Genomic DNA, 26,428 nt, shown 5'->3' on the forward strand with positions numbered 1-26,428 from the left:
TTACAAACCTACCTTGAATGAGGCTCATATAATATACAATCTCTCTCTTTAAGGCGATTTGGTAAGCATTGATGGAACCATTAGCTCTTTGTATAACTAAACAAACATCTTTAAGTTCAAGAAGGAAGCCATTTTATGCTCTAGTTGTTTCTAAAGGGTGCCAAACTCAAATGAGGATTAGCCTACTATAATTGCTCAAGTAAAGCTCCAATACCACATCCTTTCTCTTGTGTAATTGATGGAAAGATAAAGCCTAAAATCTAGTCTATCCTTATAACCTTTGGAGTTGAAATCAAAAGTTTTTACGAAACCCATTGCCCCTAATTCTATTCAAAGCATCGATAAGAGATGTCCTAAGGTGGCCTCTAATCACATAATGCATTGCAAAGACACCAATAGCGTTCTCATTAAGTTGTCAAAGCTAGACTAACCCCACATGATCAAGACCAATGAATGAGTCAAGGTGGTGCCTTTTGTCTAAGGCATAGAGTACAACATTACACTCAACAAGTGATTGGATTAACTTGTACCAAGATGCTACTCTAAGATAACATGCTACCAAGGCATGATCACATTGGTTGCCCTCCAAAAGATCATCCACAAAATCTTCAACATCTCCTTAATAAAGGGGACAAGGCGTTCAATGCAATTCATGCTAAGGTTCCTATAAACTATAGCTTGCTAATGAGTAACTTGTTTGCTCCTCAAGCTACAAAGTCTCAATGCCATGTACCACCACATGGGTAGTACCCTTGCCCTACCCCAAGGCTTGTATTGTGCATCAATCAACCAAACACGTGAAAATAAGAGAGGTAGGGGATGGCAAGGTATGCTAGGTCAATGATGCTTATTAGCAATAAGTTCAATATTATTTGTCATTTATTATTGGAGCCTTCTTGTTCAAAACCTAGAAATGAAAGCAACATGCAAATACTTGATGGATCACAATATTTGTCTTGCTTTGAGATCTCATCCATTTATGTTCCTTGTCTAAGCAAACCAACTTATTCACTTTGGGCTTGGGATGCGGGGTGCAACGTTACGAGTGTTATTTCTTCTTGGACATCCATGCCCCTTGGAGTATCTCGTAATTGGAGCTTCTTCAAGTTAAGTAGATACACCACCGAGTGCCTATTCCACCACTTTACACGGTTGGATCTTTTGGAGGAGAGTGTGCCTATTCCACCACTCTACGCGGTTGGATCTAGTGGAGGAGCTCCCAACCTAGGTTGAGATCAAGTGACAACTTCTACAATGGTGTCTCCATTTTGATAACATCTATCGAGTGTGCCATGAAAGGTGACCATAAATGGCATTCCATAGCCAAACAATCATCTTGGAATTTCAAGAAATCCCACCAAGGATCTTTAGACTTTCAATCATTACATCATGGTGGAGCCCCATGTATTAACGTGGATTCAATTCGCTAGTATTGATACTCATCGTTGCCACTGATACTCATCATTCTGACAACAACAATTTGACGGATGGCAAGGAGGGAGACATAGTTCAAGAAACAAAGCAATACACGAGGGGTCCAATAATGTGGGCGATACAATGAGCAATAGCTTGAGTTCCATAAGCACATGAGGAAAGAGGAGGTAGATAGGAGTTCTTGAACAAAGCAAGCTAGACATCAGAGAAGAGTGTGGTGTGACTAACTGACTAGATAGTCATTGATGTAAGGGGAAAGGGCACACTGGGGTCGGGCGTTGAGGCGTCTCCTACATTCCCTTCAAGTAACAACATTTTCTATACAGTCCGCTTGCAACTTGCCTAGATAGTCAGATGCACAATGAAGAGGTGTAAGAAGGGCATACACCAGTTCTCGTAGCTATTCGAACTCCTCCATGAGGGGAAGGTGCACATGTGTCTACCAAGAAGAAATGATTCACATTTGACCACTATTTGAGGTTTATATCCTTGTGTGTCCATACCTCGAGAACCTCCAAGGTGCTGCCTAGGGAAGTGTTGCCGGAACAATCTTGAAGGATTGAAAATAGTGCTTCATCTTCCACCCTTTGATGAGGACAATGCCATGGTTGGGAGGTAATTTTCCTACCAACCATCTGACAAATGCAGGCAGCTGGGGTAAGGTCATGACGATCACAGGTAGGGCTGCTGCTTGTTTCCCATGTCAATTCTGTTCCATATACCTCGTGCATTTATCTAAAGGAAGAAGGTGCAATTTCACGCTGGAGGAATCAATCCTGTATGCCTGACAAGTTGAGAGACCTTGGCTCTTTGCTTTTGTGCATCTCCCCTGTTTACCTCAGGCCAAGTCACAAACAGCCTTGATATTTGAGCTTGGTATATATTTACTTTAACCTATGCAATATTGGATACTCAACCATCAAGAGCATCATATGGGCTAAGCCCTCACTCCTAGTATGAAGAGCACTTTTGACTTAACTGAATCTCTTCCCGTCCTGATGCCCCTTGAGACTTTGTCATCTGCCACAGCCCCAACGAGCCATAAGATAAAAGTAAACAAGATAGCGACATGGACAACCACTTCTCCTTAAACAGCTAGATGAGTAGAAGAGTACTCTCAACAAGAAAGGCCAATTTTGTGTGTGCGTGTGCATGGACGTGCGCGTGTGTGTGTGAGTGAGTGTGAGAGAGAGACACATTGTGAAGCTGAGCCAAAACCTTCAAAAGAGTTCTGAAGTCAGAACATCCTCCCAGTTTTTGTAATTTCTTTCCAGACGATCTTATAGCATTCACCACAAAGCATTTATATCTCACAGTAATGCAGTAGCTTATAGTGACTATTTCAAGCCCCTCAGAACTAAGTAAAATCCTCGCTGCAAAATGTCTCTATATATTATAAAATTTCTTGGACTGCACATTAACCTTTACCTCCTCCTTTTTCCTTCTTTCTTGAGTTCAAGCTGATAGATCTCCATATTTTTGTGGATCCATAGACGTTTGCAAATCAGTTCATCTTTTACCATTTCACCTACAGAAAACACATCAATAATGAAAAAAGGTGGCAAAGACACACCAAGCCAACGTATATGATATGAGAACAATATTTAGGCTCTTGATTACAACCTGGACGATTCAAGAATCCAAGGCCATTGAATGCCCAAACAAACCTCAATCCAGTCGTAGAAATAATGTATCTATTATTATACCTGGATTTTGTTCAGGATGGGGTTTTCAAAGACAAGGGAAACTGTGACATGAATGGTAAAGGAAGCGTATCTATATTTCTGGCCTTCAAGATTCTTGCATCTACTTCAAAAGCAGGCTGCCACATGCCTTGTGAACGTCTTGCATGTCACACGGTAAAGGATGAAAATCTCAAATGAAAAAAATATTCAACTTTTTCTTACAAGTTCCTAATGAGATTTAGACTCAGGAGGCGGCAAGACTGATAATACAAGGCACAGTGAAAAGACCTGTATATCTTCTGAGTTTGATAAGATGCTTACCCATATTTTTCCATGTGGTGTAAGGAATCCCAAGGCACCTTCGAGTTAGATAGGCTGCATCCTCCCAAGCATAAGGTAAATGCTTTATCCAGTAACTCCAAATCCAGCTAGCTTGCCAGTATATCAGCTGTTTTATTTTCACATAGGCAGCATCGAGATGAAGATATTATATGTTTGGCTGCTGTTACAGGAATAAAAAATGGCAAATTTTTGTTTAAAAAAAGGTAATATCTTGTTTGTATTCATCATTCATCACACAAGTAAACTCCTGAAAAAGGAAACCACATGAGAAAGGAGTGCTGTTTCACAAGACAAATGCAGGTTAGCCAAGACTATTTCCAAAAACTTTTGAGGAAAAAGTTCTCATGCCAATGAGAGATTGAAGAGTCATAGTGATTAACCAGGGTCATCAATGTGCTAGAAGTCCTCAGGCTGCGCTTACTCAAGTGCTGAGGGGGGATGACTCCAGAGTCGGTATTTCAGGTTCAAGGATGCATAACAGAGTATTCCTAGGGAAGCATACTTACCCTGAAGCTAAGAAATGGAGGCAATCTCTAATCACAACCTACAGAAGTTTACTCCTTGGACAATAGGCAGTTACAGGGCCAGCTATAGCAAATCTTTGCGCTGGAGCCTCCTTCCCCTTCTTGTCTGGTCATCTGTGGACAGAACTACAACCAAAGCTCACTACAAAAAAGCCAACTGATCAGCTAGCTTAGATAGACAACGCATACTGCAGTACAACATTACCCTCTACAAAAGCCAAGCCTGATGGACGCTCCCTGCTGCTGCAGCTGCTAGCCCTGCCCGCCCCCAGCCTGCACCCCCTTCGCCTCTGCCTCCTTCCCATGCTCCCTGCCCCACCCCTTTTGCCTCTTTCAGTGGAGCAACAAATTGTCCCTATGCTATAGAGTGTGCGACAAGCTTTTGTATTGGAGCTCGGCCAACTCTCCCTGGCCTCATGGCTAACTAGGTCCTCTTGACCATGGCCTGTACATAGCCTCGTGTTGTTGTTTTCACACAGGATGCATGGGACAGCTCAAGCGCTTTGTTCGCAACTTCTTGTGAGAGGCGAGATCGGATGGTATGAGGAACAATAGAGCCATATTCACTATGCATGTGGTGTTCCTGCCCCGGGCAAAGGGATGACTTGGCATCGTAGACCCAGAGATGCAGAGGAGATCCCTCTTGAGCAAGCTGGTAGTGTGAGGTATCACCCAAGCTTGGAGCCCTAGCAGCTATTGCTTCAGAGGGGGCTTCTCACGAAACCCCACATAGGCGGTTAGTGGCAACAACCTCATCAATGGATCTTCTTAGAGCCCTCCCTCACAATGAAGGGCTCATTGTTGATGAGGAGTCTACATAGAGTTTGGCATCTGTGGGACTTATTCAGGCCAGACCTTGATGTGTGAAGAGTTTGAGCACCAGCTCCTCCTCTGGCATCCTGAGGTTCGAGATCGGGAGGGCTTCATGCAAGCGCGTAATGGGATATTGGCCCTGCCAGATCTTTCAGAGCACTGGAGCCATCTCCCCACCAATATAGATGCACAAGCACAAACTCTCTCACATCTGAGGGAGCCAGCACGTGGATGCTTAAGATAGACTCCGCCATCCCTAAGCCTTGGAGGGATGGACAGAGCCTCAGTTCCTCTGCACTGGTATGGACAGTTCTCTAGGACACAGTACTTTAGTATTTGAAACGAGCCCTCAGACCCTTCCGCTCCAGAACTTACAAAGAGGAGCTCGAAGGCCTTCTTAAGCCAGCCACAGATCAACACCTAGAGTGGGACGGGACCCTCAACTTGCTCGAGTGGGTGTAACCATGGCTCTTTCTATACATTTTTTGAACATTATTACTATTTTTTGTTTATATTCTTGGAATCTCATACTTACTATTCACACATGTTTTTTGCTGTATAATGCACGACTCCCCATTCTGGTTGGGCATCTTCTGCTATCATGTGCACATGCTCATCTGCGGTTCAGGGTACTCTTTCATGGCTGTCACCATGCATGCTATCTTTAGTATAGCTCATATCACCTTCAGTGTGACTATTAGATATCAGAGCTCTTGTCACCTTCAGCCTGACTTTATCTTTGGCATGGTCTATTTCTACCATCTTCAGCATGGTTTATTGTTGCCGTCTTAAATACAATACTATGCACCATCTTCAATATGGTGATGGATCTCCAGTATCCATCATAGTCACATCCAGTGACAGGTTGTCGGAAGCTAATGCATGGGGTAGGCTTCACCTACATGAAATTACGAGTCAAATGACTATCCTACTGGACCACCCTCCACCTGATATTAATTTATCAACATGCTGTACGAGATTGATGACGCCCCTAACACCTTCAATGGCCTTGGGGGTGAGCCTTGGTGTGTTAGGTTGTGATGCTTAGTTTTACAAGGATAGATCAAGATCACATAGCTTTTCTGAGGTGGAAGTGATCTTCAAAACCAAATTCTTGAGTGCTAGAGCAGCTTGCATGCTCTCTTGGAGGTCGCGCAGTTGACGGTGCTCCTGGAAGCCAGTTCTCATCATTTGATTCTGAGCCCCCTCAGTTCGCAATTGCTTCTAACAAGGGCTAAAATGACGACATGTGGCAGAGGGAACCATCTAGGCAGTTGTGGGTTTTGTGGATAGGCATGAGAGACAAAAATTACGTATCAAGATGAAACATGCGATCCACGAAGTTGGCTGGGTGGAGATACGAGATGCCATCGCCCGTGATTGACAAAATCGAAGTAGAGAATTAGCAAAGGTTCGTTTCAGCAGGTGGTAAAACAATAAGCAATCTACTAATGAAATAACTGACTGCATTAAAAATTTGAGTCAAGCATTAAACCACTGACCAGCCTGTAAGTTAGACCAACATAGCACATTAAACAAGTCATAGTTGTATCAGACTGCCAAGTTTCTACGGATCTTTTGTCAGGTGCCACTTGATGAGACGACATTCAGAATAAAGAGGATCCCATGTTGGTAGAAATATGAATGGGCTGCCTCACATGGACTCAATATGTTAGCAGCCAACCATAAGATCAGTTATGTCCAATGAAAATACCCTGGAAAATAAATAAATGATGATAATAGAACAATAATAAAGGGACCAACCATTTCAGAGGGAAAAAGCAGTAGCTACACATGATACTAGAACTATGTCAGATTACCCGCAATGTAGAAGTGCCTCACAAATTGAAATAATAAATAGCCTCATGAGCCTTGGGCTGCTGCTCCTCCCCCTCTAGCTGCCCTCTCCCCTCAATCCCTCCCCCTCAGCCCTCCCCTCCCTCTCTCAAGATTGATGAGGTGGGACCTGACTATCGGCGGGGGACTCCTATCAGAGGGGAAACGGCCCATTCCCATCACGGACCCAGAAATTTGGCACAGATATGCATGCTCCTTATACGACATCCCAGGTCAGATGCCACCAGATATGTCCTTTATGCCCAGACCCACTACTTGTCACTTGTTCACTGCGCAGAACGTGAGGAATGCCCTCCTTCGTCTGCACAACTGGAGAGCACCAAACCATGAGGGGCTACGTACAGAGCACTTCGCACATGGATAGGAGGTCTTGGCCCTGGTTCAACCATGGAGTATGTCATGGGTTCCCATCTACTTGGAGCACCACCACCATTGTACCGATACATAAGGCAGGGGACCCTATGGATACTCGAACCTACCGCACTCTCATGATTGGTCACACTTTGGCTAAGATTTATGGATCAATGTTGGAGAGGGTGATCAGTAGTTATACAGAGGATCATGGACATCGAGCTCTTGGGCAGGTGGGCTTCCGGAAGCAGCACTCCACACTGAATCATATTTTTACTGTGAGAGCCATCATCGAGGAGGCGAAGTCGAGACACCAGAATGTCTACACTTGCTTTGTGGACTCTCGGAAGGCTTTTGACACAGTCCCTCACTCTCACTTGATTAGGCGACTATAGGAGCTGCATCTCCCAGAGGTCATGATTTGGGGAGTGATGAGTCCATACGAGTCCGTCAGAGGGTGAGTCCGCGTTCCTAGGGGGCTATCAGTTTGGGTTGAGAGCACCATAGGGGTAAAGCAGGGTTGCCCCATCTCACCGACTCTCTTCGGGCTATACATTGATGAGATCACATCCTTTGTTGATCGCGTAGGAGGAGAGGGCTCCCTATTGGCTGATTTGATGGTGCAGATACTACTATATGCAGACGGCATGGTCCTCATTTCGTCCTCAACCGAGGGTTTGCAAAAACACTAGAAGGCCTTGGAGATGTTTTGTAGAGAGAGGGACCTGACAGTCAACCTTGGGAAAACCAAGGTTATGATCTTCAACACATCCCAAGCAGTGCTTCATCAACATCGACGTCAACATAGTTTCACTTACTGTGGAGAGCCAACGGAGATAGTGCAGTCTTACACGTACCTAGGGGCGGTATTCACGGGACCAGGCTTCACGATGACCCATGCCACCAGAGCGCAACTCATGTGAGGAAAAGGGGCCCTGGCCCGCCGTTTAGAGAGACAATGCTTCCAGGCGCATTTCCAGGATCCACCAACGAAGGGCTGGCTCTTTGACACTCTCGTGAAACCGACCGCCATGTATGCAGCACCTTTTTCGGGGAGCAACGTTTCAACTATTGACTGGAAGGGATTTGAGAGGCTACAGGTGATCATGGGATCCATGATGATTCGAATTAAGCCTTCAGTTCCCCATTAGATCATACACAACAGTAGGCAGAGTTCGCTATGACACCGCTCCAGGTGGACACCCTCTTCTAGACCGTGACGTTTCTCCACAAAGTTTGGGCCCTACCTCAGTGGAGATTACTGAGATTGGCACTGGAGTCACCTCGACGCCTGGCAGAGAGAGGCTTTGATACAGCATGGTATGTGCGAGTGTCCACATGGTTTGATAGCCACGGTATCCAGATGGATAGGCTCCCCCCCTTTTAGTACAGCATGAATGCACCACCGGAGCTCCTTCCACATGATGAGATAACCGTATCATATGGTTAGACCTTCTCCAGCTTCACACATCTCGGGCTTTGGGGGGGGATCAAGAGCTTCCCATCAAGACCTAGTTCTATCATGACCACTTTCTGAGGATATCGGAGCATGGTCTCATCATCAGGCCCCAGTACCTCGAGGATAGGAGAGTTTCACACGCCTTGCGGATTGCTATTGGATAGATACAAGTCTCGTCCCATCAATTGTGGATTGAGGCTGGGAGAGCGGCCGGCATACCTAGAGAGCAGTGGGTCTGTAGACTATGCACGATGGAGGAGATCGAGAGAGAGGAGCATTTTCTATGTGTTTGTCTGGCCTACTATGAGATCCGAGGGCGATACCACTGTCTCTTTTAGGAGGGGCTCGGTTTTGGACCACTCACACGGCTGATACATTTCCCCGACCAGATCTGCATTGGGCTTTACCTGATTGAGATGTGGAGACATAGAGATTCCCTTGTGCGGTAGGCCAAAGTTCAACTACAGTCGATGCCTCAGGACACCGAGCTAGACCGAGCACAGACACGCGTCACTAATTTTGACACATCCGAGCCAGCTCCAGATGAGATTGAGGGTGAGGAGCTCGAGGAGACGAGAGCACTATGGATCAGGAGTGAGACCCATCATCACCACGATATGGTTGGACGAGATACGTGGAGACCACACACGACACGTGGGGCGGCTAGAGCATGCACGATTGAGGTTCGACCTATCTCAGCCCTCCTCAGAGGGGACCACCAGAGACGAGGCATTACTCTCGATGTAGCCCATCGGACACACAGATCCAAGAGAGCGCACCCCCCGCCACCATGGGAGACAACCCGACAGAAAAATATGTGAGCTCTTTGCATCACATCAGAGGGCCATCAGGGAGCCGGGCTATATAGAGCCTCCACATGTACTTGGAGCTCTGGTTCTGAGTAGTTGATTGCCCTCTGTTTTCTACTAGTTGTACTAGGGGTTTTTCATCATTTTTATCATTTAGCACTCAGCAAGGGCCTTAGTGTGCCCTTTGCTTCAGCCCACATTGGCTTGTATGGGTTACATATATCTTGTATATCTGTCTCATAGACCCGCGAGGTCTCCTGAAGACATTAATACAACTTTCTTTCTTTCAGCCCCTCCCCCTCAGCCCATCCCTTTCGCAGCCCTCCCTTCCCCGCCTCCCTCTCCCGGTCTCTCCCTCCCCATCTCTCCTCTACCCCTCTCCGCCTCCCCTCTCCCCGCCTCCTACCCCCCTCCCGTCTCCCTCCTCTCCGCCTCCCCCCTCTCCACCTACTCCCTCCCTGCCTTCCCCCTCCCCGCTTCCGCCTCCCTCCTCTCTGCATCCTCCTCTCGACTGCCTTCTCCTCCTCCCGACTGCCTCTCCCCCCCAGCAGCCCCTCCCCACCTCCTCCCTCTCTCTCATCATTTTCGTCATCCTCCCTCTCTTCCTCCACCTCCTCCTCAGTCCCCTCCTCCTCAGCCCTCCCTCCTACTACTACTCCTGAGCCCACCCTCCTCCTCCTTCCTTATTGGGCAGCTTAGCGCAGAAGGAACACCTGTTCGAGTTGGCCTCACTCACCTCAATTGGCGATGGCTCAGCCTTCAGCCAATCTCCGTCCACTCCCACCGGCCACGAAAACAGTGATTTTTTCAAAAGATGAGTTGCAGCAGCTTAAGAAAGACGCAGAGCAAGAAAGTTCGACATCACTCTTTGCTCACATCCATGGGTCCCACTCTTCCAGATTACAGGCTAGGAACCGGATGCTCTCCGCTCTACCTGAAGACCTCTTAGGACACCTCACAGATGTTCGTCTGCTTGGGCAAGGATTCTTCCAGGTTGTTTTTAACTCCTTGGAGGTAGCAATTACAGTGCTTCAGGCTAGTCCGTTAGCACTAAGCTCCAGGAGGATTTTTTTGACCCCTTTCTCATTGGGGTTTGAATCTGTCGAGGAGGATAGCCGAACGATGTCACTCTTCATCAGATTTCTCAGCCTTACCATCAACTTTTGCATTCCATTGGAGCCGCCTTTGGGATGGTTATCGAGATCCCCCCTCTCCCTGGGATGCCTTCCTTAGCAGCAGAGGCAGTCAGGTTAGATGGGGTATCGCGTGTTAGGATCATTGTCTTTGACCCTAACATCTCGGATGACCACGTTATGCTTCAGCGTCCAGACGGTTCTTTCTTCAGACAGAGAGTCGAGATTGCAAGGAGACAGGATCAGTGTAGGATTTGCAGGACCCTTGGGCACTTTGCCAGAGATTGCCCAAGGAAAAGAAAGAAGAAAAGAACTAAAAGGTCCACAGGTGCATCTCATAGCTCCACCCGACCTGGACCTCCCTCACGACCAGCTCCGTATCCTATCTCTTCCCATGCTACTGGACCTTCGACTTCACAGCTAGGACCGTTAGCCTCTTGTCCTTGTACTTCTTCAGAGCAGCCAGGACCATCAGTCTCTCGTCCTGTACTTCAGTGCAGACAGGACAGTTAGCACGTCTTGTTTCTGACGTCCCCCGTTAGGTGCCTGTCAAAGTTGGTGAGCTAGTTCCACCTCAGGCTACCACTGATGGCGCCGCGGACCCGTCTCTTCAGGCAGGAGACATTCTTGTCCTGGTTCCATGTGCTAATGAGACTGCTCCTGCCCCTTCAAGTGTTCATGTGAAGGAGCGCTCACCTAAGGAGATCGTTGTGGTAGAGACTTGTGTGTTACTTGAGTATAATGCCAAAGTCGTGGCCAAGGTCATGCAGCACCAACCTCCTTCTCTTGCACTTCTGTCTACACCTGATAGAGGTAAGGGGGCTATTGGTTTCACTCCTCCATCCGCATGGCTCCTTCGCACTCTTGCGCCAGAGGTACCTCGCAAGAATTCATTTTCAGTTCTGATAGACTTGGCAGAGTTTGAGGCAGAGGAGGAGTTTGTACCCTCTACGCTCGGGGGGCACATCTTTCAGACATCGTGGACAGAATTTCCTCTTCAGCATGTGTGGGTGTGCTATCCCCAGTGGACTTCCCTCCTCTTGATAGGAGGAACTTTTCTCAGGAGAGGGCTTTCTCTACTACCAGATTGGGTAGGATCTTCCATCCGGCCTCTTCCTCTCGTAGATGAGGATTGTCAGTTGGAATGTTCAGGGTCTCGGGGTGTACCTCACTGCGGCCATAGGCAGCTGATTCGTAACCAACTTCGTCCAGGTGTTACTGGGAACCCATTGATATTCTTATGATTCAGGAACACAAATTGGATGTCATGGATTGTGCCAAGTCGGGTAAGCTTCTCTTAGGCCATACTTTTTGGTCACCTGCCTTGGGCACTAGGGGGTGCTTGCATCTCTATTTCTTCTTCTATACTCTCCTTGGTGATTGGACACGGAATCATAGTCCCTTCTAGAGCTCAGTTGATTATACTTTTGATTGGTGGGCATAAGGTTGGTCTTTTAAACCTTTATGCACCCAATTCTAGAGGGGATCGTGTCCTATGGAAGGAACTACTCTCTTGGTCACATATTGCACATGCTTGGATTATAGAGCTAAGTGGATTATACTTTTGATTGGTGGTCTTTTAAACCTTTATCTAGAGGGGATCGTGTCCTATGGAAGGAACTGCTCTCTTGGTCACATATTGCACATGCTTGGATTATAGGGGGCGATTTCAACATGGTTGAAATGCTCTCAAACAAAAGGGGTGGTAGGGAAGGTCATATCCACTCCCTAGAGAGAGCAGCTTGGGATGCCTTCCTTTATTAGTATAGTGGCAAGGATGCTTGGCATGATGATTCTTTTCACACTTAGCCACATTCTCTCCTGTTTTCTTGGTCGAATAGGAGATTGCAGATGCCTATCTATGAACGGATTGACAGATTTTATGTGGATGATTGGGCTCTTGACAGAGGTGGTACAGTTAGCATTGCAACTGGGGTGTCCACTTCGGATCATTTTCTAGTGATTCTGATGGTTTCAGATCCTCATGTGAATGGCCGCTCTGCTAGTGTTAGGATTCCATATGCCTTTTATACAGAGGAGAGCTTTACAGAGACAATGTTGAGGACTTGGGTATCTCATATGCATGTTGGGCAGCTTTCTCCGCTAGACTTAGCTGTAGCCCTCCCTGGTATTAGCGACTTTTATCTTTCAGTTGCTCGTATCAGGAGGGGTGAGATTCTCAGGCGTGAGATAGGTATCCGTCAGCAGTGGGCTGAATTGTAGAGGGTTGATACTCCTCTGATCCATGCATCTTAGAAACCAAAGCGAGTAAGTGTGTCCTCCTGAAAGCCCCTGTCTACCCTGTCATAAGCTTTCTCAAAGTCCAAGAGTAGAATGGCCAGCCTGTGGCCATTATGCATGGCCCAGTCAAAAGCCTCCCAAAATGAGAAGATGTTGTCAAAGATGCTCCTGCCATGCACAAAGCCCGTCTATGTATCATGGAAAGATCTGGCAGAAAGGGCTGCAAATGAAGGCTGACAGCTTTTGCTAAGATTTTTTACAAAGTACCCAGCAAAGTAATCGGTCTCCACTAAGACACTAAATTCCTGCAACCCCCTTTCGGAATCAAATGAATGAGGCCCTCCGTAAGTGAGTCTAGCATCTCACCCGAGTCCCAAACACCTTGCAGGGCTGAAGTAATGTGATCCTCAATCTGATCCCAAAAAGTAATTAAAAATAACAAGGTAAGTCCATTTGAACCAGGACACTTGCCCTTGTGAAGGGAAGAGAGAGCAATCATGAACTCTGTGTTGGTGAAGGGTGAATCAAGTGAGACAGTCATATCCCCAGTCACCAACCCAAGTAATTGCTCCCAAATAATCACTCTAGCATCATCTGTCACCTGAGTGTCAGGATCTGCTGTAAGAAGGGAGGCATAGAAATCGGTGGCAACCTACAAGACGGTATCCAAATGTGTCAGAAGAACTCTGCATGAGTCAACAAGCCATGAGACAGACGCTCTCCTTAGTATGTTTGGGGCCAAGAGTAGATAAGAACTGCTTGTTGACTCTGCCTCCCGTCTGAGTCTAAAATGACTCTCTGGCATGAAAGGCATACTCTGCTCTCTTATCTAAAAGTGACTACTGCTGGGCCCTTGTTGCAGCAAGGCGCTCTTGAATCCAAGCATCTGTAGGCCTCTTCTGCTCCTCTCTCTGGAGAGCAATTATCCTCTATCTCCTGAAACAAAACCACACCTTCGATTAGTGAGTCACCAGTATGCAAAAATTTCTTTAAACGAGAAACATGAAACACTGGGTGCACCTTACACCCCGGTGGTAATTCTAATTTATAGGCTACCTTGCCTATTCTTTTTAGAATTAACCACGGCCCACAGTATCCAGGTGATAACTTAGCACACTCTCCTGAAGTCAACGACTTCAAGTGCGAAGGAACTCTGAGAAAAACTTTTTCTCCTTTCTTAAATACTCTGATTGAACAGTTTTCATCCGCATACACCTTGGCTCTATCCATAGCCTGGCGGATATTAGCTCCCGCATCTGAACTACAAAGTTCGCGGCACTAGGCACTTTCTGAGGTACCCCAACTATAGTTGGATTTGCTGGTCTATAACCATAGTTCAGCTCAAACGGACTGAACCCTGTAGAGGAATGTTTTCTATCATTGTAGGCAAACTCCAACAATGGCAACCACTTGTCCCATGTATGTTGCCTCAATGAGACATATGCTCTCAGCATATCCTCTAAAGTCTGGTTGACTCTCTCTGTCTGACCATCCGTCTCAGGATGATCCCCACTACTCATTCCCAACTCAGTCCTTAGTGTCTCAAAAACCACGGTCCAAAAATGACCGGTAAATCTAACATCTCTGTCTGACACTATGGATCTAGGCAATCCATGCAGACGAAATAAATGTCTAATAAACAAATCCGCCACTTGCGGGGCACTAACAGACTCTCTAGTCGGAATGAAGTGAGCCATCTTGGTTAGACGATCAACCACCACAAGGATAGAATCATACCCTCCTTGTGTCGTAGGCAGCCCTACAATAAAGTCCATGGAAATGCTCTCCCACTTACTTAGTGGTATCTCCAAGGGCTGTAAAAGACCGGGTGGCTTCACCCGCTCGGCCTTACTTACTTGACACGAGAAACACCGTGTCACATATTCATGAATATGCTTTTTCATCTTTGGCCAAAAGAAATCTCGCTTCACGAGATCATATGTCTTCTCGACCCCTGGATGTCCCGCACATGGGCTATCATGGCACTGTCGAATGACTCTCTGCCTGAGATCATTCTGACTAGGTACTACTACCTTGCCATTTCTTTTCAGCATACCATCCCTTATGGTTAATCTTGCATAAGTTTGGCCTTTTCTGGATGCCAGGTCATCCTTTTCATTTTCCCCGGGTTTTAACACATGAGCTTTAGGCCATAAGTTCTAGACAAACTCATCCACCTTTTGAGTTTCTCTGATCTCGGTCATTAGAGCACTCTCTAATATCATGAAACTCAGGTTATGCATAATGCGAGACAAAGCATCAGCAACCTTATTATCTTTTCCTCTTCGGTACCGAATCGTTAAATTAAACTCCTGCATGAGCTCTGCCCACCTAGCTTGGCGGCCCCTCAAGTCAAGCTGTTTACAAAAATGTTTCAGAGTATCATGATCCACATCCACATAAAACTCTGAACCATACAAATAATGCCTCCATGTTTTCAAAGCATGGATAACAGCATACAACTCCAATTCATGAGTTGGCCAATTCCTTTGAGAGAGAGAAAGCTTCTTGCTTTCAAAGGCTACTGGCCTTCCCTCTTGAAGGAGAACTGCTCCTACCGCAATGCCACTTGCATCGGTTTCTAGGAACAACGGTTTCTGGGGATCAACTATTTTTAACACCGGTCTTGTGACCACAGCTTGTTTTATGGTGTTAAAACTTTCTTGTTGATTCTGTCCCCATATAAAAGGTACTTTATCTGAGGTCAGATCAGTCAATGGCGATACTATTTCGGAATATCCTTTGATATACCTTCTATAAAACTGGACAAATCCCAAGAATGAGCGCAACGCAGTCAGACTTTGAGGGATTGGCCAAGTTAGTATCGCAGCCACTTTCTTCGGATCCATTTCTACCCCCTGTGGAGTAATTATGTACCCTAAATATTTAAGCCTAACCATACACAGTATAGTTTTCTTTTTATTTACATAAAGACTGGCTTTCCTCAAAGTACTGAACACTATTTTCAAGTGTTCACGATGCTCAGTAATACTTTTACTGAACACTAGAATATCGTCAATAAAATGTACTACAAACTTTCCGATATACGGACGTAGTAAATCGTTCATAAGCATGACGAATGTCGTTGGAGCATTGGTAAGTCTAAAGGACATTACCAAAAAATCGTAATGACCAAACCTGCTTCTAAAAGTGGTTTTATGCACATCCTCGGCTCTAGCCACACTTAAGATCTATCTTGCTGAAAATCACGGCTCCATGTAATGCATCTAGCAAATCATCAATCCGAGACATCGGATACCTGTGCTTAACAGTGATATTATTCAATGCTCTGTAATCTATACAGAGGCGAAACGTATCATCCTTTTTCTTCTTTAATATCACTGGCGAAGCAAAAGGTGAGAAACTTGGTTGAATCTGTCCCAACTTGAGGTATTCTTCCAGTTGTCTACGCACCTCCGCCTCTTCAGTAAAACTCATTCTATAGGGAGGTCTATTTACAGGTTCTGCCCCCGGGATCAGTTCAATCTTATGCTGAACTTTCCGCTCTGGAGGTAACCCATAAGGTAGTTCATCCCTAAAACATTCAAAGAACTTCTCTGATATTTCTTTAGCCAACTCGGCCAATTCCCCATCTTGGGTAGCCTCAGTGCTAGTCGATGCATCATCAATCGACTCTACCGATGCTATACACAGACACAGAAACTCTTTCGGAGTCTTCCGAATTTCCATGGCTGAAATCAATGGTCCTCGAGGTAAATCCTTTTCACCTCGCAAAACATATTCTACCCCGTTCATCTTGAACTGATAAATATGCTTTTTCCAATCAATGGCTGGATTTTTTCAAAATGCCTAGGGCTATATCTGCGTGAGCAAGTCTGGTCAATTCAAAGTCCAGCTTCTCAACATAGTCCTGAATTCGAAGTTCCAACTGGGTAACCCTTTGGTCCCATACTTCAGTTGAACTTCTGTTCGCCATCCTGACCGTATAAGCATAGTCAGACGGACTAGTTTTCAACTTGAGCCTCTTAATAAGCTTCGAGTTGATTACATTGTGTGTTGACGCTGAGTCAAACAACACAATCACATCATGACTGGCTACTTACCCTTTCATTTTAATCAACTCGAGCTCATCGAAAACCGTATACCCCGTTGCTGCCGGCTTTGAAAGGATGTTATCAGGTGCACCGCTTACTAACTTAGTAACAGACACACTTAACAACACAGGTACTAACCTCTGAGAAGGTCCCGCCAATTGCATCTGTATATGTTCCGCATTGGGACTCTCCTGCATTTCCGCGTCGCATTCAGATATTATCCTATTGGCCGTGCGACTGTCTTTATTCAGTGGACAATCTTTCCACTGATGTCGCTGAAGGCAGCCGAAGCACAATCCTTCTTTTCTAGCTTTCTCTTTTTGTTCAGGGGTCAACGAGGACTTTGACCAAGCCCGGGCTGCCATTGGAGTTATTTTCCTTTTCACCCCAACGGTGGTACTTGTTTTTGCTGGTCCCTCAACCGGCTTCACCTGCTTGGTTTGGCCACTTGGCTGGGAGACATTGGTCTTTGAAATCCATTTCCTCTGAAATCCCCCTTTTCTCAGGTACTCATACTGAGTCCCTGCCTGCACAAATCCACTAGATCTGCCTCTGGCATCCTCATAATTCAGGGCTACTACAATAGATTCATCTAATGTAGTCACATATTTAGCCCGAACTTCCATTTTAATTTTGTCGTTCAGTCCATAGATATAGTCTTTTAACTGAACCGACATAGGGAGAGGGTCTATTATCTTCATAACACATTTCCTAAACTTGTCAGTGTACTCTGCCACCGACAGATTCCTCTAACGAAGGTTTCTATAAGCATCCCAAGCTCGGGACTCTTCGTCAGGTGAAAGAAAGTGTTTCTTAAATTCAGCTTTAAACCCTTCCTAAGTGGTAGGGGCAACTTGATCTTTCTATTGCTTTATCCACCATCTATCCGCTACCTCAATAAACAGGTGAGTGGCCTCACGGATTTTCTTTAGATCAGATCTGATTTCACAAATGGCGAAGGCTTCTTCCCACTTGTGTAACCAAACCTCGATCACATCAAAACTGCAAAACTGCGCTTGGTCATCCGACCAGCATACTTCTCCGATCTATAGTTGGCAATAATAGGCACCTTGACCTTCGCACGCTCTGATGAGTGTATACTGGGCTCTGGCTCTGCTCTCTGCTGGAGCTTTGCCCTTATCAATTCTAGATGGCCTAGCCGACAAGGCTTGCACCATCTCCCTAATCTCATTCTGACCAGCGTTCACTTGAAGCTGCTGGTTCATGATTTGCTGTAAAGCATCTTCTAATACTGAAATCCTACCCACCAGAGTAGGTGTTGTGTGATGGGACATTTGTTGTGTGACCGTGCTCTAGACTCACTAGGATTCACCCTGGAATCTTGTCCTTCTGCCTCCATAGTTTCAAAAGGGAAAATAGTTTTTTTTTTTTTTAGATTCCCCTTTTGTTATACAAGAATAATAAACGGCAGCCTCTGCTGTACAGAATGAATCGACTACAAACTCAAAATTTATATAAAAGAGAAAAGGACTGCTCCCTGGAAGCTCCACGCAGGCTTTAAAAGGAATCCGGGACAAGGTTCCGCTCGCCAGTGTTCGGGGTCTGATTTGAAACGATGGACAACGCTTATATGGAGGAGAGCCTGCGTAAGTGCCTTCCGCTTGTGAGGCAAGCTTGAAAAAACTCGATGTAGATTATATCGACTTGTACCACCAGCGCCGCGTTGACACAAGTACGCTTATGCCACCACAACAAAATCCACGCAAAGCCCGTCCGTCAACAGTGCGCCATGCCGTCACAGCACAACGCCAATCTGCTCCGCTACTTTCCCCCTCGTCAAACTTGTACTCTACGCCTATTGTTCGTTTGGAGAATACCGTCAGCCTGCTCCGTTCATCGACACCTCATCGAAATCCCCCGCAACCCGAACTCAGCCACCACGAAGGTCTCCCGCTCAACGAACTCAACCACCACGAAGGTCGTCGTCACGGGCAACCGATTATCACGCATTCCTTGCACCGCATCGCTTCGGATCACGCTGCACTTCTCATCCCGTTCGTCCAACCTTTGATCTCTACCATAGGCTCTGATACCAAAATGAAACGAACCTTTGCTAATTCTCTACTTCGATTTCGTCAATCACGGGCAATGGCATCTCGTATCTCCACCCAGCCAACTTCGTGGATCGCATGTTTCATCTTGATACGTAATTTTTGTCTCTCATGCCTATCCACAAAACCCACAACTCCCTAGATGGTTCCCTCTGCCACATGTCGTCATTTTAGCCCTTTTTACTTGGTACACCATTTACCCCTCTCTTGGGGCACAATTAAACCATTTGCCCCTTGGCATTATTACACATTTAGGTGCACCTAGGCCTTAGCACTGAGACCACCTAGTCAATGCCATTACACCCTCACCTAGGACCTTGGCAGTTACTTCTCTTGACCATTTTATTTACGCACATTAAATATTACAGAAATCGGTCATCTAAGAGAAAATGCCCACCGATCTTTCCGAGGTCATGCTATCTCGGCTAGAGCATAACACCTGCTGAGTTCTTTAATGGGGTGTTCAAGTCTATCTGAGGATTTGAGCTTTATGAGCAATGGGACAGTTACCACTAAGGCTAATATGCATTAGTATAATTAGTGGATGGGTTGTTATGACAATATATTGCTTGCCTACTGATTATCTGCTACAGCAGTGATATGTTCATGAGCACGCCTCTATTGGAGATAGCTGACTTAAAGTCGTTGCATGTGCTGGACTGATTTCACAAAGACAGAGAGCTATGTGGAATTTCGACAGATATAGGGAATCTCAATGATCATGAATTTCAGGTTTTAGTACAGAAATTCAACATTCACCATCCCATTGGACGGTCTGCATGTGGTTTATACCAACTATCATAACCAGCACTCATAGGATGATGTGGGAAAGAATAAATTCGCATAATACCACAAAGGAGCTTATGTATGGATATTCATTTGGGTTAAACAAAAGCCCCCCTCCAGTTATTTTCTTTGCTAATAATTCAGATCTCTACTACTGGATGTATATATAAATGACTCTAAATGAGTTATAACATGTCTTGGGTAAGGAACACATTTCCTTGCTTCTGTTTATGACTGATTTAAATGATGACAAATAAATTCCTACAGTCTGAGCTAAAATTGAGTCTCTGAAATACCTGTGTGTATTGGACTGAGTGAGGCACAGTATAATGCTGTAACTGCTGTCCTTGTTTCCAGTTTGCTTGATTGGATGAGACTGCCTGTGGATAAGTATCTCTTCTAGCATAGTTCTTTGTATGCTGTTTAGGAATAGTAAAATAGCATATGGGCATTTAACTCTTTACTGCTGGCTTCCTCGAACATTTTTTGGGTGGTACTTATGTCATTAAAGTAAGCTGTTACTTGCAAAAGGTATAACAACTTTATAACAATGACTGATTAGCTTACTTTTTAGTCTACGCTTTAAATTATCTCATATATGCAGTGACGCCTTTTTGGTTGTACCACTGTAACAGCATTGTTGAATGTATTTATTGTAGCTGGATTCATTAACCCTCCTATATGGTGTAAAATTGCATGTTATAGCCATTTTGGAAAGAGTCAGTAACTATCTATGCAACATGAGCTTTATAAACTAACATTTATGATACAGGTTAGATGCTTGGATGATCTGATAGTCCCTTGGTCAGCTTGTGGAATACGACTTGTTTACTTTCATGTTAGTCTTACAACTGTAATGTTCTGATTGTGTTCATGTAACAACTTGGACTTAGGCTGTTTGGCTTCTTGGCAGAATAATTACCTTTTCTAATAAATTGATCTCAGCATGCTCTGCATCTTTAGCACTTATATACTAGTATTCTCTTCTGTTGCTTTTCTTTCTAGTATATTTTCTAGATTTTGTCTAGCACACAACTAATTCATGATATGTTGCTTAGGTCGCTCTTTCCTTTTTTTCTTACTGATTGCACAAATATGCCCAAAAATGTGCCAAGATTATGTTACTCCGTTCTAGTGCCTTTTTGTTTACACTTTGCTTATGTGTTGCATGTGCCTTGACCTTTAATATAAAATCGGTCTACGATCTAGCTTTGTCTGATCTTCTTGGCTTGGTATGTCTGGTTTGCTTGATTGGTTTGGATGGTGGATTGCAACATGCTAGTTTTGCATGAGGTGCCCCTAGATTGCATAGAGCCAAGTAATGGCTGGTATACACCATAACCTAGCCCAACATTCCTGTACAATCCAACTCACTGTCCATTTTCATGCTTTATAATTGTCTAGTAAGTTTGTTTTAGACATTTTCCACCTTTCACTTCATCATGTGTCTTTGATGCACTCTTGGCTGCAATAACAAGCAGTCCGGACTTGCAACACCCGCAGTCCCAATAATACCTGGTTGTATTTTACCAGATGGATGTAGGTAACAGATCTTGACCTTGGACTACATATCAGAACATAAGCTGAAGGTTTAAATAAACCTGTGTCTTTTTCATATAGATTGTAATTTTCTCATTTATATACCAAAAGCCCTTTTCAGACCAGTCACCGTTTGCAGGAGTGATTATCCAAGCACTAAAACACGCACACACACAAATTGAAACAGGAGAGAGTGAAAGGACCTTGCACATGGTGTAAGGGAATAACACAAACTGAATGCCAATCAAGTTCCAAATGGATGGTTTTTCTCCTCCCTGAATCTGCAATTCTAGCTCCTTGCTGAGCTCCTCCTCTAAATTCTCTCTATAATCAAAAAAACATAATCCAAACAAAAGCATAACTTGATGTGGTTCTTGAATTGATGAAATGTGACTAACAATTCAAAACTCACTAGATTTCACATGAGTTTGATGCATACAATGCTATTTTTGCATAATTCAATGGATGCTTATCTGATGGATGCATGCCTTGTATTCCAAAATTCAATGCATGTTCTTTTTAAGATTGATAAATACCATGCAAACTTTGTAACAAAACTTCAATGTCTCTAGCAAAGTGCAAGCAAAATATTATAGATACTGAATATGTTGCATGCTCAAGGTTTTTCTAGTAAGTGTATAGATTGTTCTTCTATACCCAAAGTCAATCACATTGTTTGTTCTGTAAACATGCAAAAGAAGGCCTTCCACATAATCATAAAACTGTAATATGAAACAAGGTCAAACACTACAAATGTAACATGTGATCAGCAACTAAAAACTATTTAAATGAGAATTAATAATCTCAAATGGAATACACTATCCAATCACAAAGTTAAACAAAATTTTATGGCTTCACATCACTGCAAATCACGTTGTAGCTGTAAGATGTTTCAATGGAATGATCTTGTAGGTTAGAATCATCATAGCATTGGCCTTGCAATTGCAAAGGTTAGTCATATTCATGTTCTAACTTGACTTCAAACATGCTTGAGCTATTGGTTCTCAGAGGTTAATGCTCAATTTTGCATACTCACTCATATAATTTCTGGACCAACAAGTGATCATTTCAAAATTTGACATCGCATAAGCTCAACTAGGGTAGCTTATGACCACAATGGGCCAGTACGAAATTTCGGCCTGCCATGTGGCATTGCCTTGTCATCATAGATCTAGACCCTAGAAGTGTAATACATGTGTTTCTAGTGTCTTGTTTGTTGGGTGTAGGAAGCAATGGAAGCTCAAAAATGAGTGCAAGAAGCCAAAAAATGAGCTGCTGTAATAAAAATGCTGCAAGTCCAAGTGAGGAGGCTCAAGGGAGAGCCAACATAACAAAACCCTAGGGCTAACTACCCTAATTGGACTAAGTGCCCTAACAAACCTAGATGGTACATGAACTAACTGTACCAATAGTCCTAATTGACTATAACTAGGCCTACAAGGCACATACCAAGGAATAAGTGGCACCTATGGATAGCCCATAAAATAGCCTACAACCCCCCCTCCATGGTATAGGATGAACATGTGCAACCATGACATTAGATATCTAGGTATCCTGAGCCATGTCCGGGATACTTCAGCCCATATAGGGATATAGCAACCAATGACTGTACAGAGTCTAACAGATCAAGTTACAAAAGGTACTAAGTTTAAAGCTTGCCAAAAAGTCTCAAACTTAGGTCGAGGTAGAGCCTTCGTAAAAAGACCTGCCAAGTTGTCTTCAATAGGAACATAAGACAACTCAATATCACCTGCTGATAATCGCTCTCTGACATAGTGATAGTGAACCTCAATATGCTTTGTGCGAGCATGGAAAACAAGATTCCGTGCAACAGCCAAAGCACTCTGGCTATCAGTGAAGATGACGATCGGAGCAAACTGACATGCACAAAGATCTACAAGTAGCTTCCGAAGCCAAATACACTCCACTGTAGCTGTAAAGGCTGCTCTGTACTCAGCTTCACAGGTAGAAGTAGCAATTGTACTCTGCTTCTTGCTAAACCAAGAAACACATGAAGTACCAAGCATAAAACAGTTGCGACTATGTGACACATGAGTGTTCGAACAACCAGCCCAATCACTATCAGTGAATCCATGCATGACAAGTGAAGTATCAGTCCCATAAAGAAGGCCTATATGCTGAGTGCCTTTAAGATATATGAAACACGCTTCACGGCATGCCAACGGTGCATAGATGGGCTGTGCATATATCTGCTCAACTGTGAGACAGCATACTGTAGATCAGGTCTCGTATGGCATAGGTAAATCAAACAACCAACTGTCTGCTGATAGAGAGTGACATCACATGTACCGTTGCCATCCTCAGAAGAGAATTGAAAACAAGGCTCTAATGGTATGGATACTGGCTCGCAATCCTCAAACTGAAAACGCTGCAAAAGCTGTCCAATGTACTTGGATTGTGACATCAAAATGCCCCCCTCACTGCTAGCAAATTAGATGCCTAGATAGTAGTGCAGAAGACCAAGATCAGACATAGCAAATGTCTGCTGCAAATCAAGTTTAAAATCTGCAATTTGCTGAGCATGTGTCTCAGTCACAAGCATGTCATCCACATAAAGGACTAAAATCAGAAAATCTGTCCCACACTTGCGGATGTAAAGGGTAGCCTCTGTAGGGCTGTTATGAAAGCCAAGTGTGAGCAAATGAGTATGAATTTTGGAATACCAAGCCCAAGGTGCCTACTTCAATCCATAGACGGCCTTTTTCAAGCAACATACCTTGCTTTCAAAACCTTCAACCTCAAAGCCAGGAGGTTGGGAAACATAGACCTCTTCCTGCAAATACCCATGAAGGAAAGCTGTCTTGATATCAAGCTGATGTATCTGCCAATGAAATTGGGTAGCAAAGGCAATAACAATGTGAATAGTAGTGATCCTAGAAGTGGGAGCAAAAGTCTCCTCAAAGTCAATGCCATGCTGCTGTCTGAGCATAGCCCTTAGCAACAAGACAGGCTTTGTAACAGTCCACTGAACCATCAGCTTTCCGTTTGATTTTATAAACCCACTTAGTTCCAATAACATTCTTGCCAAGAGGCAAATCACACAAATCCCAAGTGTTATTCTGATGGATGGCAAACACTTGCCTAACAAGTTGTGGTTGGATGTGGTCATGTGTGCAAATGACATCTTGAATAGATGTCCTACAAAGGCATTGCAGACTATCACACCTTATGAGGCTTGGACGGGTCGTAATCCTCACATTTCCCACATGAGGACTTTTGGATGCTTAGCTTATGCTCATGTGCCTTCATAGACACGCCCTAGGTTGGATGATAAAGCTGTCGAGTGCATTTTTATTGGGTATAGTTCAGAAAGCAAGGGCTATAAGTTATATCACTCCCACACGGGCAAGTGTTTTGTCAGTCGGGATGTTGCGTTTGATGAATCTTCCACTATGCCTTTGCTGGACTGTCAAAAACAGCCCGTTGTTGATGCCCCTCACATATTTGACAGCTTGATGCCTTTGTTTCCATCCGATGCTCGGAATGATGTTCCATCTAAGGTTGTACCTCCTCCCTCTGTTGGTCATGTGCAGCCAGAAATTCAGCCTGATATGCCTCTCATTGATCAGGATCATTTGCACAGGGCTCTTGACCAGGAAAGAGCTGAAATTTAGGAGCCCAAAAAGGTACCCCGTTGGCTCCTTGACACCCTAAAAGACAGCAAACAAGATACTCCTTTGCCAACCTGTACTAGAGCCGCTGTCCGAAAAGAGCATGCTAGTTTTGTTGCTTATGCTTTGGTTGCTACAGCATGCAATGAAGAGCCATTATGTCATCAAGATTCCTTTTAGAATGATTGTTGGATGAAGGCCATACAAGCTGAATTGGATTCAACATGCACCTAGCCATTCCCATCACTGATCTATTTTTCCGCTCAGCCACAAGATTCTGTTGAGGAGTATAAGGCACCGTGCATCGATGATTTATGCCACAAGAAGCCAAAAAAACAGCAAACTCGTTTGACATGTATTCACCCCCCCTGTCTGTATTAAGGTGAGCAATGTGCAGCCCACTCTCATTCTCAGCCAAGGCAATGAAGTGCTTGAAGCATGAAGAAACTTCAGATTTGGATTTCAATGCGAAAATCCAAGTGTACCTGGTGAAATCATCAATAAAAGTAACAAAATAATAGAATCCCCCAAGAGTTGCAACCCTCATGGATCCACAAACATCACTATGAACCAAATAAAGCTTGCGTGAAGCACCAACACTCCCATCCTTGGGAAACGCAGCACGGTGCATCTTACCAAGCGAGCATGGTTCACAAACATGCTTTGTAGGCATATGCATTTTGGGAAGAGCAACAACCATACCTCCTCATATAACTTCACCAAGGCTCCAAAATTGAGGTGTCCAAACCTCTCATGCTGCAAATGGGTATCTGCCATGGTAGAATCAAGAGCAAAGGCATGTGCATCTGCAAGTACAGCATCATCATCCAAACATCTGTCATAAGCATCAAGTCTATAAAGACCTCTAGTCAATGTGCCAGTCAAGACCATGGTAAAGGCATGTGTAGCATCATACTTTGTACACCTAACACCATCAAAAAGAACCTGAAAGCCACATGTAGCAATGGCAAAAATAGAAATGAGGTTCTTACCAATGCCTGGAACATAAAGCACATGCTCTAGAGTAAAGAGACAGAAGTAAGAGCAACTTGCCCAATACCTTTCATGGTATATGATGCATTATTGGCACATGTGACACTGCCCCCCTGAGATGTATGCTCTAATGAGCTGAATAACTTCCGGTAGAAAGTGATATGCTTGCTAGCACCACTATCAAAGAACCAAGCATCATGAACATCTGAAACTGCCATACAAGCATCATGAACATCAAGATAATACTGACATGTAACCAAGAAATCCCAATGCTGGTCTTGTGTAAAATCAGCTGACTCATGTTGATCTTCTACACTAGAAGAACCAAATACTACAAGATCAGACTCTTTCTTCTTCTTTTCAGATGCTATGTGCTTCCTACATTCAAAAATATCATGCCCAGGTTTCTTGCAATAATCACATCTCTACTTTTTGTTATCCCTTGAAGGAAGAGGCACCATGTGAATGATCAGCATGGGAATGAGAGGTTTCCCAACTGAAACCTTGCCTTTACCTTTGTGTTTGTGATGGGCAGCAAATGCTTGATCACTAGCCATAGAAGCATTGCAATTCGCACGACTTTGCTCCTCCTGAAGAAGAAGAGAAACCAACTAGTCAAATGAGAAATGATTGGCATCACCCCCTGCAACCAACCTCAATGTAGTAGCAAAGCCTTGATATGAATCACGCAACCCATCAAGGG

General features: G+C 44.5%; 1 protein-coding gene across 5 annotated transcripts in view; it reads right to left on the minus strand.

Annotated features, from left to right (window-relative positions):
* Nucleotides 1-1,382: 1,382 nt before the first annotated feature.
* LOC147904461 (Chaperone DnaJ-domain superfamily protein) overlaps nt 1,383-26,428 on the minus strand; it is an 86,964-nt gene continuing 61,918 nt past the window's right edge. The window contains exons 8-12 of one of the 5 annotated variants that reach the window (XR_015542281.1): nt 21,304-21,424; nt 3,441-3,567; nt 3,141-3,267; nt 2,863-2,962; nt 1,383-2,454 (exon numbers count right to left, since the gene is read on the minus strand). Coding sequence is in view for 3 of the 5 variants with exons in the window: in XM_087386576.1 (XP_087242702.1) it covers nt 3,152-3,267; nt 3,441-3,567; nt 21,304-21,424 (364 nt within the window). In the remaining 2 variants the exon portion in view is untranslated. Of the gene's footprint in view, nt 2,455-2,678; nt 2,963-3,140; nt 3,279-3,440; nt 3,568-21,303; nt 21,425-26,428 lie in introns of those variants that run through there. The other 4 variants (XR_015542283.1, XM_087386596.1, XM_087386576.1 and 1 more) reach the window with 4 other exon arrangements.

The sequence above is a fragment of the Dipteris shenzhenensis genome, chromosome 2 (assembly GCF_047967505.1).
Source record: "Dipteris shenzhenensis isolate YYH24624 ecotype China chromosome 2, Dip_SZ_1.0, whole genome shotgun sequence".
NCBI lineage: Eukaryota > Viridiplantae > Streptophyta > Polypodiopsida > Gleicheniales > Dipteridaceae > Dipteris > Dipteris shenzhenensis.